Source organism: Ictidomys tridecemlineatus, chromosome 4 (assembly GCF_052094955.1).
Source record: "Ictidomys tridecemlineatus isolate mIctTri1 chromosome 4, mIctTri1.hap1, whole genome shotgun sequence".
Taxonomy (NCBI): Eukaryota; Metazoa; Chordata; class Mammalia; order Rodentia; family Sciuridae; genus Ictidomys; species Ictidomys tridecemlineatus.
In genome coordinates this window covers 15,427,598-15,443,911 of record NC_135480.1, presented here as the reverse complement: position 1 = coordinate 15,443,911, position 16,314 = coordinate 15,427,598, and the positions used below count along the sequence as shown (strand labels likewise).

General features: G+C 40.4%; 2 protein-coding genes across 2 annotated transcripts; both read left to right on the top strand.

Annotated features, from left to right (window-relative positions):
- The first annotated feature begins 2,474 nt into the window (after window positions 1-2,474).
- Window positions 2,475-7,752, top strand: LOC144376621 (uncharacterized). Its single transcript, XM_078044872.1, has 2 exons — window positions 2,475-2,893; window positions 5,919-7,752. The coding sequence occupies exon 2, from the start codon at window positions 6,010-6,012 to the stop codon at window positions 7,750-7,752; it is 1,743 nt and encodes a 580-aa protein (XP_077900998.1). The 5' UTR covers window positions 2,475-2,893; window positions 5,919-6,009.
- Window positions 7,753-14,265: 6,513 nt separating this feature from the next.
- On the top strand, window positions 14,266-15,228 carry LOC101954464 (olfactory receptor 9G4). The gene has a single exon (XM_005331686.2). It carries the CDS (start codon window positions 14,290-14,292, stop codon window positions 15,226-15,228), a length of 939 nt encoding a protein of 312 aa, XP_005331743.1. The 5' UTR covers window positions 14,266-14,289.
- The last annotated feature ends 1,086 nt before the right edge of the window (window positions 15,229-16,314 follow it).

Below are 16,314 nucleotides of genomic sequence, written 5' to 3'. Positions count from 1 at the left end.
TTATAATTTTCACTTCATTGTGCATATGTTTCAGGTGTCAATAATATTTTAACCTACAAATGAGAATCATTTTCAAGATTCAGTGGATTAAAAAATTTGATCAAATTGTGTAGTTTATAGGTGAGGAATGGAAGCCCAGAAATTTCAACTTTAAAAGTATTTATCTCATTCCATAGTTCAAAAAAAAAAAAAAACTAGTCAAATTCGGCTATGTGCATATATGAATGTACCACAATGAATTCCACTTTTATGTATAACTATTAGGCATCAATAAAAATATTACAGACCAATAAAGTAGAGGAAGGACATTGAAATGGAGTAAATAATTATATATATATATATATATTAATGATATATATAATAAATAAACATGTATATATTTGTGAATGTGTCTAAATGAACCCATTATTATGTATAACTATAACACTAATAAAAAAGAAAATTTCCACCAGGCCTACTCTGCTCAAACCATAATTAGCAGAAGTTTATTTTCTCCTATAATGTCCCTTTTAAGCCCTCTGCTAAGAAAACTTAATAATGAACTTCAAAGGAGAAATATTTAAAGGAATTCTGTCACTTATCCAAGAGCACTTGTTGAAAGATATATTCAGAGCTCAGAGGTAAATCACAAGTGATGATAGGATTTTTTACAAAGTGCTTATCTCATTTGTTAGGAAATAAAGAATTATAAAGTCAAAAGAAAAATAGGTATTAAATTGTACAAGGCCCTGAGCTCAATCCCAGCACCACACACATACACACACACACACACACACACACACACACACACACACACACACACACATACACATATGTATTATAACATTACAAGCCAGTTCTGAGGGTGGTAATGGGCCTCCTTGACTTGTTCCTCTCTTGACTTGCTTATAGTTCTTGAGGATGACTTTAGATAATGGTGTGATATAACATGCTGAGATAAGAAGGCTGTAAAGCTGAGTGCAGTGGTGCACGCCTGTAATCCAGGCAGCTCGGGATCCTGAGGCAGGAGGATCTCAAGTTCAAAGCCAGCCTCTGCAAAAGAGAGGCACTAAGGAACTGAGTGAATCTCTAGATAAAATACCAAATAGGGCTGGGAATGTGGCTCAGTGGCCAAGTGTCCCTGAGTTCAATCACTGGTAACCACCCACCAAATAAAAAAAGCAAAGAAGTACTGTACAAAATAGCCCAGGCTCTTCTGACAACTAGAAAAATATCTCTTGATATCAAGATGCGCCCCCTCCCCGCTTTAGCCCAGTGAGTCATGTAGGGATGACATATAAAACCCAAGACTGGCTAATGTGGGGAGTTTCTCATCTGCTATGCAGGGGGTACTTGAAGTATAATCTCTGGGACACTCTGCAGATTTCCAGATCCTTGGGGAATTGCTTGCAAGGAACCCTTGGCTTTTCTTGTCCCCTTTTGACTATCTATAAGAAAGAAACCATTTCATGTAACCTGCAGGATGTGTGTGTGAGTGTGTGGGTATGTTCTGTCTCACTGAACTCAAGACAATTTGGCAACAAGAACATGTGAATATACTTCACAAGAGTGCCACTAGAAAAAAAGTGTATTTTTTTTTCATTTCTGGTCCTCATTTCTTTACTTACTGTGACTCAAAAATAATAGGTTTCCATGAAAATGGATGCAGAATTTAAAAAATGTTGTGCTCATAATCACTGTGAAATTGCAGGAAAAGAATATTTCTCCCAACAATTCAACAAGGGAAAGAGCAATAGTTACATGAAGTAGACAATAGTGAAGATTTAGATTGAAAAATAGACAAAGGAACTTAGAGATTTCAAAAATGCCTATTATCTAAGAGAAGATTCAATGTGAAAATCTTTAATGAGTGAAATAATGATTCCTAAGAGTTAAGATTCTAAGAATGTATTTCTGCATTTATTTAGTTTTATGCATGAATTAATTAAAACTAGAGGAAATTACTTTGTGATACAGCACATGTCTTCATTTAGCAGTCTTTTACGAATACAACATAAAGAAGTTGTACCAATCAATACCTAGGACCTTAACAATGGTAACCAAGTGTACGTGTTTACTAAAGCTGCTATGGCAAAACACCATACACTGGGAGGCAAACAATAGAAATTTGTTTTCATCATTCTGTATGTTGGACATCCACATGCAAGATGCAACAGGATTGGTTACTCTGGAAGCCTCTCTCCTTGGCTTGCGAATGCCAGTTACCTGCAGCAGCCTCACGTGGTCCTTTTCACTGTGTGAACACAGACCTGTTGTCCCCTTGTGCCCAAATGTTCTCCTCCGATAAGAACACACCAAAATAGTTGAATTGGAAACAACCTAACCACTTCATTTGAGCTTGCCTCTTGAAAGGTTCTGCCTTTAAGAACACCCACATTTTGAGGATCTAGACCTAATATGAATTTGGAAGGAGAAATAAAACCAAGTATGAATAGGAGTTTCATGAATGAGACAAGAAGTTGTAGCCTGGTGTGGTGAGCCGTTCCTGCGGACTGTGGTCGCCATTACATGATGGCGCTGGCTCCGTTGTGGTCTGTGAAGGACAACTCCATATCAAAGAGAGTTGGCGTGTTCCCAGCTCCTTATCAGAGAAAGTTGGCGTGTCATTTTCTAGCACCCTGTGAGAAGGGTACACGTGGCAGCTTTGCATTGGGGTTCGAGGTGCTTTATTAAGGCTGGGAGGGGCATCCAATTATTATTCTGGGTAGTAGAAGAATCATTAGAAGAATATCAAGGGCCTGAATAAACTGCTGAAAGAAGATTCCTGAGTCGCGTCTTCCTTGCGGGCAAGGGGGTCGTGACAAGTGGTGCCGAAACCCGGGAAAAAAGAAACAAAGAAACACCCAGGAACCAGAACTTTCAGCAGTCAGGGAGGCGCGCCGGTAAGTCCCAGGTAAGGTGGGACCCGCTGTTAAAAAGCGGAGGCTCCTCTATACATAAAGAGGGAGCATTAAAAGGTACCTGCTCCTCTGTAAAAAGAGAGGGCGTTACATCTCATAACAATTGCACTCTGTATTTTCGTTTTTGTTTTCTGTGTATGTTCGTTTTGTTTTGTGTACTTTCACTTTCGATTTCTGTGTTTTCTTGTGTTGCGTTATGGGTGCTGTGACTTCAAGTCCACTCCTTCTGGCCCTCGATGGCCTTTTACGTTCCAAGGGACTGGAGGTGAAACATCGCACCTTGAAAAAATTTTTACAGAGAGTAGATGTCGCTGCACCGTGGTTTACATTTTCAGGCAGCCTCACTACACCCAGCTGGGATAAATTAGGCAAAGGCCTTGACTTTGCTCGTGAGCAAGACATGCTAGAGGGCGGGGTGATACCCCTCTGGAAGATGGTCCGTAGTTGTCTTACGGATGGCCGATGCCAAAAAACGCTTGTTAAAGGGCAGGAGGTTTTAGAACAATTACATGAGGAAAAATCAGAAACAACAGAGAGTGAAGTGTCTCAGGAAGAGGGGAGTGTGCGGGGCGTGGAGAACGGGAGGAGACTGTATCCAGATCTCAGTGTGCTGCGCACGCCCCCATGCGAAAGTGGGTCAGAGGCAGAAGACGCTGAGGAGGAGGAGATAAGAACGCTGTCTCGGCAGCTAGGGAGTTTAGGTACAGGGAACAGAGATAAGCAAGGGCTCAAGAACGGGCGGCCTCCCGATCCGCCTCCGTATGGCGGGGGTGTTTCAGGACGAAGTTTCCACGCCCAAACAAAGAGGGCTGCCGCTGCTTTCCTCTGTTCCTCAGGGCTGGCATATCATTGCTATTGACATTAAAGACTGTTTCTTTTCTATTCCTTTGCATCCTAAAGACTCAGCGTTTTGCCTTCACCCTTCCCTCGTGTAATCACGAGGAACCAGATCAAAGGTTTGAGTGGGTTGTTTTACCACAGGGAATGTCTAACAGTCCTACGATTTGCCAGATGTATGTAGGGAAGGCACTCGCACCTCTCAGACAACAATATCCTTCCATTAAGATTATTCATTATATGGATGATGTATTATTGGCAGCCAAATTAGAACAGTCAGTTTATGAGGCCTATAAAGACTTGGTGAAGTTGTTAGCTCAGTATGGATTACATATTGCACCTGAGAAGGTTCAAACAGGGGATTCTATTCAGTATTTGGGAGCGACGATTGGATATGACATATTAAAAGCACAAAAAGTTACTATAAGAACTCAAGATCTCCAAACTCTAAATGATTTTCAAAAACTGTTGGGAGATATTAATTGGATAAGAGGTTATTTACATATTCCTAATATCGTGCTCCAGCCTTTGTATGCTATTCTTAAGGGTGATCCAGATCTTACTTCCCCTCGTACCCTCACTAAAGAGGCCAGAGCGGCCCTTATAAAAGTAGAAGAAGCTATACAACATGCCACTCTATGCAGGCTCCAGAGTGATAAACCTTTCCAGTTATGTGTGCTTGCCACTATGCGACAGCCTACTGGAGTACTGTGGCAAGATGGGCCTTTACTATGGATCCACCCACATGTATCCCCAGGAAAATCTTTAAAATACTATCCTGATGCTGTTGCAGCGTTAGCACTTAGAGGGATTCAACAGAACATTCAATTTTTTGGACAAGCACCTTCTTCTCTTATCATACCCTATTCTAAAGTTCAACTTAATGTTTTGTGTGCTACTCTAGACAACTGGGCCATTCTATGTTGCTCGTTTCAAGGGGATATTGATAATCATTACCCTTCTCATCCATTACTCCATTTTGTTAAAGAACATCCTATCGTTTTCCCTAAAGTAACTTCACCCACTCCAATTCCAGGGGCTGTTAATATTTTTACTGATGGCTCTAAGTCTGGAATGGGAGCTTATGTGATTAATGACTCTCCCCCTGTCCAGCATCAATTTGCTCCTGGAAATCCACAATGGGTAAAACTACAAATTGTCATTAAAGTTTTTAAACAGTGTTCTTTTCCTTTCAATCTCATTTCGGACTCCATCTATGTGGTGCAGGCGCTCAAAATTCTGGAGGCTGTAGGAGCTATTAGTGACACCCATGCTGTGTCTGCTTACTTTAATCAGCTTCAACAGCTTATCCGTAGCCGTACTGCCCCCTTCTATCCAATACACATTCGGGCTCACACCTCTCTTCCTGGCCCGTTATCACAGGGTAATGCCTGTGCTGACTCGGCAACTAGAAGCCAGTTGGTATGCTTGGCCTCCTCCTTAAAAGAAGCTAAATTGTTTCACCACAACTTTCATGTCAATGCTATGACGCTGCGTAGACATTTTTCCATCTCCAGAGCAGATGCTCGTCAGATAGTATTACAATGTCCCCATTGTGTCACATTTCTTCATCCTCCTACTTATGGTGTAAACCCACGAGGATTAAAGCCATTGGTCGTCTGGCAAATGGACGTAACTCACGTGCCTGACTTTGGTAACCTCAAATATGTACATGTTTCTATTGACACATACTCTGAAATTATTCATGCTTCTGCTTTATCGGGAGAAAAGGCACGTAATGTTATTACTCATTGCTTAGAGGCATGGGCAACATGGGGTGCACCTACATCCCTTAAGACTGATAATGGACCTGCTTATACTGGCAGACAGTTTACATCTTTTTGTTCTACAATGGGAGTACAACTTGCTCATGGGTTGCCTTACAATCCTCAAGGACAAGACATTGTTAAACGTGCCCACCACACCTTAAAAGAAACCTTAGAAAAACAAAAAGGGGGAATAGGAGTTGACCACACTCCTAAAGAACGCCTGTCCTTAGCTCTTTTTACCATTAATTTTTTGAATTTGGATATTCATGGCCGCTCTGCGGCCTATAGACATGTGTCCCCTCAGCCCTCTGTGACTGGCTATGTTAAGTGGAAGGATGTTCTTACGGGCCAATGGAACGGCCCTGACCCCGTGCTGACATGGGCACGAGGATCTGTATGTGTTTTTCCCCAGGATCGCACGGAGCCGCTGTGGATCCCTGAACGCCTGACAAGAAGAGTCTCGAGATCTACTAACCAGCAGCAGGAGGTGCCACAACAGCCCCATGATGAGGAGCTTCATTCTGATGAGTGCTCTGGCTCTGATGCTGGTGCCAACGGTACAGATGGCACCAATGCAGTGGTGGGCAGTGGCACGGGCATGGCCAATGCCAATGCCAGTTCAAAGTAATTCTAGTGTCCTCCCCACTCTTTTTTCTACCTCATGTGAGATGTCTGCTCCTTGTACCTCTCCTAGAGGGGACATGGAAAATATTTTTAATCAGTCTCAAGTTAATCTCACAGGAGTTTTTTGTTTCAGTCTTGGGAACACTAATTGTATTAGCCTTAAGACCAAAAATTTGACTAACTGGGAGGACCCATTGCGGTCCAGTCAAGTCTCAGGGAGTATTCTCAGTGCTGTATTGAGCCAAGTAGTTTCAGGGAAGCAATCAGGCTCAGGGACCCCCGCGACTAGCTCTGTTTTAAACATAACTACTTTAGCTATTATCTCCGAGGTATTAATCCCAATGCCTCCTTCTTCTAATAGTACTTGCTATGCCACTCATTTCAAGGCCTCTCCCTACTGTACCCCTAATTTTGGTTTTCCCCCGACATTTACGCCTTGTCAGGATCATTCTTGGGAGAAACATCAAGTTGCTAAAGGTTTCTCCTTTTCCCCCCCTCTGAAGAGATATGTTTATAACTTTAACAACAATGCCAACTCCTCTACAGGAACAGGTTGGTCCTGGTTTCAATGGCTAATTTCCAATGAGAAGGGGGCTTCAGCCAATATTTCCGCATTGGCTCAATTACTAGGAGCCAAAAGTTGGCTGGCTAATGTTTCTGGCACTACTAAGGAGAGTGAACGAGGTAATAGGCTTACATCTGTTTCGTTCAACTCTCTGTTACATTATGCCACATTGCCTCCTGCAATGGTCTGTATCCAATCCCCGTTCCTGTTCCTTTTAGCTAATCACACCTCGTCGGGGATGCTGGATTGTTCTCATACTACCTGTTTCTTATCTGAGTGTTGGAATGGTTCTTGGACTGTAGCAGTAATTATGAAAATTCCAACCTTTGTCCCAATACCAGTCACTGCGGATCCAGATAAATTTCCTATTGTAGAGCTACTTAGAGTCCGCAGAGATTTTGGAATCACAGCAGCTATAGTGACAGCCGTGGCGGCATCTGCTGCTGCAGCAGTTACGGCCGGAGTAGCCATGGCCAGTCAAGTACAAACTGCTGCCACTATTAATCAAGTTGTTCAACAAACGTCCACTATACTTGAATCGCAAAATGCGATTAATCAACATATTTTGTCGGGGATTTTAGCTACCAACCAAAGAATAGATTTTCTTCAAGCTCAGGTAGAAGAATTGGCTGACCTAGTACTTTTAGGCTGCATTGACCAACGTGCACATTTATGTATAACCTCTGTCAGATTTAATGATTCCAAAAATGCTTCCCACATCATTGGTGGATATCTGGCCGGAAATTGGTCCATGGAAGCGGAAGACATGATCCAGTCTCAACTAACCCAGATAGCTGTCTTAAATAGTACCCGTGTCGATCCCGTGACTCTGGGTCAATTCACCAATTGGATATCTTCTGCTTTTTCCTTTTTTAAGGAGTGGGTGGGAGTAGGCATTTTTGGTGCACTGTGTTGTTTTGGTATGTTCCTCTGTTTGTGGTTTCTCTGTCGCCTTAAGGCTCGTAATGCTCAAGATAAGGCTATGATCATACAAGCTCTTGCTGCTTTGGAAACTGACAACTCGCCACAGGTCTGGCTTGCGCATCTTAAGCACTAAATCTTTGACATGGTCATTGCACCCCAAGTTATTATAACATTGCACTGGGATTGACATGTCTTTCCTCGTTATTCTCTTAGTGTCAGAAAGCCCTTACACTCTGCCGGTCTTGCTACCATTGCACGCAGATGGGTTTCTACACTAGTGCCTTTGACATGGTCATTGCACCCCAAGTTATTATAACATTACACTGGGTACGACATGTCCTTCTTTTGTCTTTCTCTTAGTGCTGGAAAGCCCTTACACTCTGCGGGTCTTGTTGCCATTGCACGCAGAAGGGTTTCCACACTGGTCTTTATCTGTCACTTTAAAGTCCATGCCTTTCTTTCAGGGTGCTGCCAACTTGTTTGTAGTTGTACCTCTGCATGGCCACAGTTCAACCTCAGCTATTCCCTCTTACTCACCATCGTCACGATACAAGATGCGAGGCAAGGCACTGCACTTGAGTGATCCATTGAGAAGAGGGACCTCAAGGGGAGCATGTCCTATTGCATGCGGGTTTGACGTGTCTCCGCCCCGCCCCACGAAAAAAGGCGTCGGCTGATATGGTGTCAGGTCTGGGAAAGGCGCCCCCTGGGGCTGGCCCATACTATGCAGCCACTTCTGCACAGTGGGATAGGACCTCTACTCTCGCCTGTATTGTCTTAGTGAAACAAAAAGGGGGAGCTGTGGTGAGCCGTTCCTGCGGACTGTGGTCGCCATTACATGATGGCGCTGGCTCCGTTGTGGTCTGTGAAGGACAACTCCATATCAAAGAGAGTTGGCGTGTTCCCAGCTCCTTATCAGAGAAAGTTGGCGTGTCATTTTCTAGCACCCTGTGAGAAGGGTACACGTGGCAGCTTTGCATTGAGGTTCGAGGTGCTTTATTAAGGCTGGGAGGGGCATCCAATTATTATTCCGGGTAGTAGAAGAATCATTAGAAGAATATCAAGGGCATGAATAAACTGCTGAAAGAAGATTCCTGAGTCGCGTCTTCCTTGCGGGCAAGGGGGTCGTGACAGTCTGGAGACAGAGAAGAGGATATGAGAAAGGAAAACATGGACCACAAGAAACACTGACGAAAAGTTCAAAACGTTTAATTTGCAGAATTTCTATTATCAGACACACTTAACAATTATGCTATGATTTAGATGCTTCGCATGGGCTTTAAATAACAAGTTACTCATTTCATCATATACCAATTAAAATCATCCTCAAGTTCCAGAAGGACGTTAATTGATTCTTTGGAGACTTTAGTACATATTCCATACTGCTATATGGGAGAAGTCTCAGAGGAGTTCTGAGAAAATGCATATATTGAGTCCAACAAAAAGGCATGCCTAGACATTTGAGAACAGAGTTTGTCACTTCCAGGAGCTGGCTCTATGACCAAAGGTAAGCACCTCAGATCAAGTGCAGCAAAGCAGTTTGGCCTCTCTGTGACTACAATTAAAAGCTACAATTCAAAGAGGATAGGGTCTAATTTGTCTCTAAATGGATCACTGCTTTGATAAACACAGACACACACACACACACACACACACACACACACACAGAGCTTAATCATATTCTATCCAATGATGCATGCTCACCTGCAATTTTAAAATTGGGTCGGTAGTTTTGTTACACCATGCATAGTCACATAAGCAGTGGAGAACACTCAAGAGGACAATAAATTGCCTTGCTTTTGAAGAAGTTGGCCTTGTGTTTCCCAAACTTCTAGGGAATGGTGTTTCATTTCTTAGTTCTCATTGTCAGAATCCAGAGGTCACATTATTCCTACAGAACTTTTACAGCTTCCCTGAAGAAAACAGGAGGGGATAGCTGTGTGAGCAGACCCCACACAATAAGGCATTCTGTAGAGGAGGCTTTAACGTACCTATTATTTCACATTCCCACATCAATAGGAAATTTTTTTGATAGTCGAAATGGATTTTAGGAAGTGAGAATGAATCTTTTTAATTTAATCTTCTTTCTGAGTAGTGATATGTACACTATGTTGGGAAAGTCCTTCGGTTGGTTGATTTATAACCTGAATGACTTGAACAGCATTAGAATTAGAAAATGCATTAGACAAATTACTTCAAGAAATAAGGGAAATTCTCCATTTACTCATTGGAGAAAGATTTACTAAGAGTCTCTTAATTACTTAGTTACTTAATTGCTGGATTAAAGCAGATAAGTTTATGGAGAACTCTTTAACTTAGGGCTATTGCCTGTGTTTAAGAGAAACAGTGAATTCAACAAACAAAACTTGAGGGAAACAGAAGACCACGAACTGACAAAAACCAAAAGGATGGAGACTGATGGTTGAAATAATTAATAGGAAGGGGTGTGGTCATAAAATGCCATTTGAAGCATTGTAAATGAGAGGAGGAGGTAAATCCTGCAAATACACCAAGAATAATGTTTCAGGCAGAAAAAAATAATCAATAATCATTGATATTGAGGCAGAGATGTCATGTTGGTGGAACTGTGATAAAGTCAGCAATGCTGCAACAGAATTAAGGAGAAATGAATGTTAAGATATTAGAATTTGAACACTAAGCCATGAATCAATTCCTAGCCATTGTAAGAAATTTAATTTTAACTTGGTATAAATTGAGAGTTTTTTGGTATTTTAAATACCACCTACTCCCTTTCTTGTGTTTTAAGTATCATACTGGATGCTACACTGAAACAGAATATGGCAGATACAGGTGATTAAACCAGTGAGAAGCTACTTCAGTACTCTGAATAAAACAATGGTCGTTTAGACCAGCCTGGTAGCAGTGCAGGTGGCAAGAAAGACACAACTCAAGATAGGTAAGGATGCAAGCATTTTTTGTGTTATTAAAGAGCCGAGAGAACACTAAAGTTGTGGGTTGATTCCTAATTTTTGGCTTGACAATCTGAAAAATTAAAATATCAAAATATTGACTCAGAGAATGAACAGATGCACCATGTTTTAGAAACAGACTGGGAATTGAGAATTAAACATGCTAAGCTAATTAGGTCTTCTTATAGAAATGTCAGCACTGGACAGAAACTTTGGGATTTCCAATTGGTAGAAATCATAATCAGAGAATCAAGTGCAGAAAATTCAGATATATGTATTAGAAAGTTTGTGGACACTGAAATATTGTCTGTATATATGTGCGTATACATCTATATCTATATCTATATATACTGTGTTTGTCATGCCCTCAAAGAAGAACATAATCCCAAAAATTTCAGTCATTTTTTTATAAGATAAACAAGTTAAGGATTGCAGTGGTTAGAGAATATTCAAAAGCTTAAAGATTATTTTCTTAGGAAAAGGAAAATAAGAATACAAATACTGAGAAGAAAAGAATAATGCAGAAATCATCTTTTGTATTTTCATCTCTCAGTTGAACCAAAATGATTGTACTGTCCTATGTATGCAAAGATAAATGTGTATATGAAGACTCCTAATCTCCTCCTCTACATAGTATTGGAATGGGAGGCTCCTTTTTTATGATGGATTCTATAAGAGATGTTAAGAAATCTAAATAATAGAATGTTGATGCTTGCAAAAGTATCAAAAAAATTTAGATGCATAAAGTGTGTTGCTGGAAGGAGATGACTGTACTCTCCTAAAATCACCCACGTAATCATCATTAGAGCTACCTCCCTATTAGGATTCCTCAGTCCAAGGCCAATGAACTTTGTACTTCCAAGAATATCATTCCTTTGTCAAATTATATTAAGGTTTGATGTAATCACCTCTCTTTCTATTTTTGTAGCTCTTGTCTATGTCTATATCATATCCAAAAGAGTCACTGCTAAGACAAATATCAAGTATTTGACCTATGTTTTCTTCTAGATATGCATAATTTAGTATCTTATATTTATGCCATTAATCCATTTCGGGTTAATTTTTGTGAGTGGTGTGAAACATGGGACCAATGTCATTCTTTTGCAAGTGGATATTCAGTTTTTCCAATGCCCAACATCAAAGAAATTCTTCCTTCATTGTGTATTTTTGGGTGAGATTTTCAAGGATCAGTTGCACAGATTGATTTCTGGGCTCTCCATCATGTTCCATGGGTCTAGATGTGGGATGATTTTATGCCAGTCGTATGCTCTTTTAATTGCTATGGCTTTGGAAAATAATTTAATCTCAGGAAGTGTGAAGCCTCCATCTTAGCTTGTTGTGGTAGTTGTGATGACCTTGGATACACTGGAGCTTTTGTAGCTCCAAGTGAACTCTAAGGTTATTTTTTCCTATTTCTGTTAAAAATCTCATTGCAACATGGGTGAACATGTAGAACATTATTTCAGTGAAGCCGAGCAGACTAAAGAAGACTGAAGAAGAAAGGAGACCAGGATGGTTGCTGCCAGAAGCTGGGGAATAGAGAAGTGAGGAGACAGAAAGCACAGCCTCTCAGTTGAAGCAGAGTAAGTTTGGGGCTCCAATAGACAACATGATGCTTACAGTTAATAATATCAAATTGCATAATTGGAGTGTGTTAACACTTGATTTTACTTGTTCTCATTACAGAAAAAGTTGGCAAAAATATATGAACCTTAAAAAATTACATAAGATTAGATAACCAAAATAATACATTTCTAGAATGTAGCAAAATTCTGAGTGACACCACCACCTGGCTTAATTGTTTGCTTCTTTGTAAAAACTTGATTATTTTTTGTTTGTTTTTGTTTTTGTTTTCTGTTTTTTGCTTGTTTTGTTTATTCAGCCTCCTGGGATCTCAGTTCTCATAAACCAATCAATCATTATTCAGTTCCCTGTGAAGATAGCAGCCATTATTTTGATAAGTATTGTTTTTTCTTTCCAGCTCTGCACTCTGCATCTGATCTATATAGCACTGAAAATTCTTGGCACGTTCAGAGGTGAATATTGTGGGTTTAGGGCTTGTTAAAAGACTTTCCTAAAGCTGCTAAGTACTGGAATTTGAATTGATATAGTTAGGGTTTGGATGTGAGGTGTCCCCCAGAAGCTCATGGGTGACACAATGCAAGAAGGTTCATAGAAGAAATGCCTGGGTTATGAGAGACTTCACCCAATCAGTGAATTAATCCCCTAATAGTAATTAAGTAAGTGGTAACTGAGGTGGGAGGGTATGGCTACAGGAGGTAGGAATTCAGGGCATGGCTTTGGGGGTATATATTTGTATCTGGTAAGTGGAGAATTCTCTCTGCTTCCTGTCCACCATGGAAGCTTCTTCCCTCTATCACATTCTTCCACTATGATGTTCTGCCTCATCTTCAGCCTTGAGGTATGGGGCCAGCCTTCTATGGACTAAGACCTCAAAATCCTTGAGCCCTCAAATAAATTTTTTCTCCTCTACAATTTTTCTAGTCAGGTCCTTTAGTCACAGAAGCAAAAAAGCTGACTAAAAGAGGCACCCAGTTAGAACTACATTTACTCAATTCTGCCTGTTCCAGACCTGTCTGCCTGCAACTGGACTTCTTCATAAGTTTTTGGTTAGCTCTTTACTCAGTTGGTCACTATATCATATAGAATGGCCTCATGCCCATGCTGGTGACCCAGCTTCATATCAAGATGAATGACAGAATTTGACCACATGCCTCAATATCCAGCAAGCTCTCTCAGGCTTGTTTACTAGGTATAGACAAGTTTCCACAGTGAAAAAGAATCACAAAAGGCCTATTGATATCTGGGGTTATAAGCAAATGATTGACCAAGACATGTAAAACTCCAAAGTTAAATAACAGATTTCGCCCTGTAATCAATAGAGAGCTATGGTATTTTTTTTCTTTATCCTTTGTTTTTTATTGTTTTGCTTTGTGACTTTGGACTTGCTACTTAAAACTTCAGTTTCTTCAACCAAAACAATATCATAATAAAACCACCTGCTTTATAAACTTAAGGTGAGAATTCAATCAATTAAGTAGAGGACCTGAGAGGTAACTGGCAGAGAGTTCCTAATATGAGACTACCAATTGCACTTATAGCAGCAGGAAAAGTGCAGTATATCAGTATTCCTGTAAATACCATCACAATACTTGATACATAAGATGTTTTCTTTTTTTTAATATTTATTTATTTAGTTTTCGGTGGACTTAACATCTTTGTTTGTATGTGGTGCTGAGGATCGAACCCGGGCCGAACGCATGCCAGGCGAGCGTGCTACCGCTTGAGCCACATCCCCAGCCCCAAGATGTTTTCTTAAGTTATGAACAGATGCAATTTTTTTTTCAACTGCAGCCTGTGTACCAAACATTCAGCAGAGTGTTCTCATGTGAATCTTCACATCATCAGACAGCCTGCGAGGAAGCTATTAGTCATCTTTATGAGCTGATTTCTTCTCAATTGTTTGATAAGGGAATGGCCCTGCATTAAACAGGTAATAAACAGAAGCTCTAATTTTAAAACAGTATTATGACTCCAATTCCAATAGTTTCCCAAAGACACAGTCTGAAGTCTTATGATTCTATATAGAGAGAAATCAATTTTCTCAATCCCCTTAAGAGTTATTGACTTAGTTGATATTCTGTTTATTTCTCTATCTCAAATTATCACTAAGTTACATTTCACTTCAATATGATATCCAGGCTTTTCCCTTTGTGGACATGGAAGTGGGAAATCGTACAGTCCTTACTGAATTCATCTTGGTGGGCATCTCAGCAGATCCCCGGTGGCAGCTGATTCTGTTTGTAACATTTCTGACGCTCTATTTGCTAACCATGGCAGGGAATATGACCCTGGTCATCTTAATCAAGATTGATGCCCGGCTGCATACACCTATGTACCATTTGCTTGGCAATCTGTCTTTTTTGGATTTCTGGTACACCTCTGTATATACCCCTAAAATCTTGGCCAACTGTTTCTCAGAAGATAGACGAATTTCCTTGGCTGGATGTGGGGCTCAGTTTTTCTTTTCTTGTGTAGCAGTCTATACCGAGAGCTATCTCCTCGCATCTATGGCATATGACCGCTATGTGGCAATTTGTCACCCACTGCTTTATTCAGGCACCATGTCTTCTTCTGTTTGTAATCGGCTTGTTGTTGGATCCTACATAGGAGGCTTTCTGAATGCCATAGCCCACACTGCCAACACCTTCCGCCTGAGTTTCTGTGGTAACAATGTCATCGACCACTTTTTATGTGATGTTCTACCACTGGTAAAAATGTCCTGCACAGACACTCGGGTCTATGTCATAATCCTTTCCAGTATGGTTGGCTTTGCATTTCTCTCCTGCCTTCTGGCCATCCTCATCTCCTATGCCCACATCCTCCTGGCCATCCTGAGGATGCGCTCAGCCTCAGGTAGGCGCAAGGCATTCTCCACCTGTGCTTCCCACCTGGTCTCTGTCATGTTCTTCTATGGATCCTTGCTCTTTGTATACACAAGAACCAGTGCCAGCTACTCCCTGGAGAGTGACAAAGTGGCTGCCCTGTTCTACACCATCATCAACCCATTGCTCAACCCTGTCATCTATAGCTTCAGAAACAAAGATGTCAAAGAGGCCTTCAGGAAAGCAATACTGGTAACACAACCACAAGCTTGAAAGTCATCTTTTATGCATTTATTTCAATTGACAAGTTGTTGACTTATGGAGATGGTTTGTTTATTTTCTTTATCTTGTTATGTCTTGTTCTTTGGTTCCAGGTATTGAATCCAAGGCCTCACACATGATGGGGCAATTGCTCTACTACTGAGTTATAAGCCCATCCTCTGCCAACATTTTTTTTTTTGACAAGGTTATACTAAGTTTCACAAGATGGCCTGGATGCTCCTGTGTCAGTTTCCTGAATAGCTAAGATGAAGATATATGCCACCACCTATCATAGGCTTATAAATATGTTTGTATGCATTTCTGTAATTCATTTAAACAGAGAAGTTATAATAATGAAATGTTGAGCAAATACTCTTTAGTGACTTTTTTGTGACATGCACTCTAAAGTCTGTATTACTGGATGGAGTCCTGTAATAGAACACTTTGCCTCTTTGCATATTTCATTTTTCATATAATGTACTATGGTTTCCTTTGGGACATTCTGGAAAGTGAGAAAAGGAAGCAAATGTTTTTCTTGGATATAATCTGAGTTTGAAGTTTTGTGAGGAAACATCACAGGATTAGCAAATGATATGAAATGGTTAGATTGCTAGAAATTTGCTGAAGACTTTGCAAATATTTATTTCTATTCAGTTGCCCTCTCAGCATTTCTTTTAAAATCTCTCATTGAACATATAGAACATATTTGTATAAACCTTTTACCTCCTACATTAATGTCATAGCTGCCAGAGTGTTCAGATTTAATGAAAAAACCACTTGGTAAATCCACAGTGAAAGATGTATTTGGGGGATCATATACTAGAGTGTATCTCATGAAGCAAGGAATCCATGATGCTCTCCTGTGGTCACACAACCTCACTAGGGGAAAGTAACAGCCTCAAGTGGAACAAAATTCAAACCAACAAGACCTGGTGATCATTTTCTTCCACCAGAAGGTTTTATGCTGAAACTAACAGCTCTCATAGCAGGAGTTTAGATTATATTTTATTAATACTTTTCAAAACAATGTAATTTAAGGATTATAAATGATACTTTAAAAATGAGAAGCTTATTGCTCTGAGATGAGAATTTTGTTAC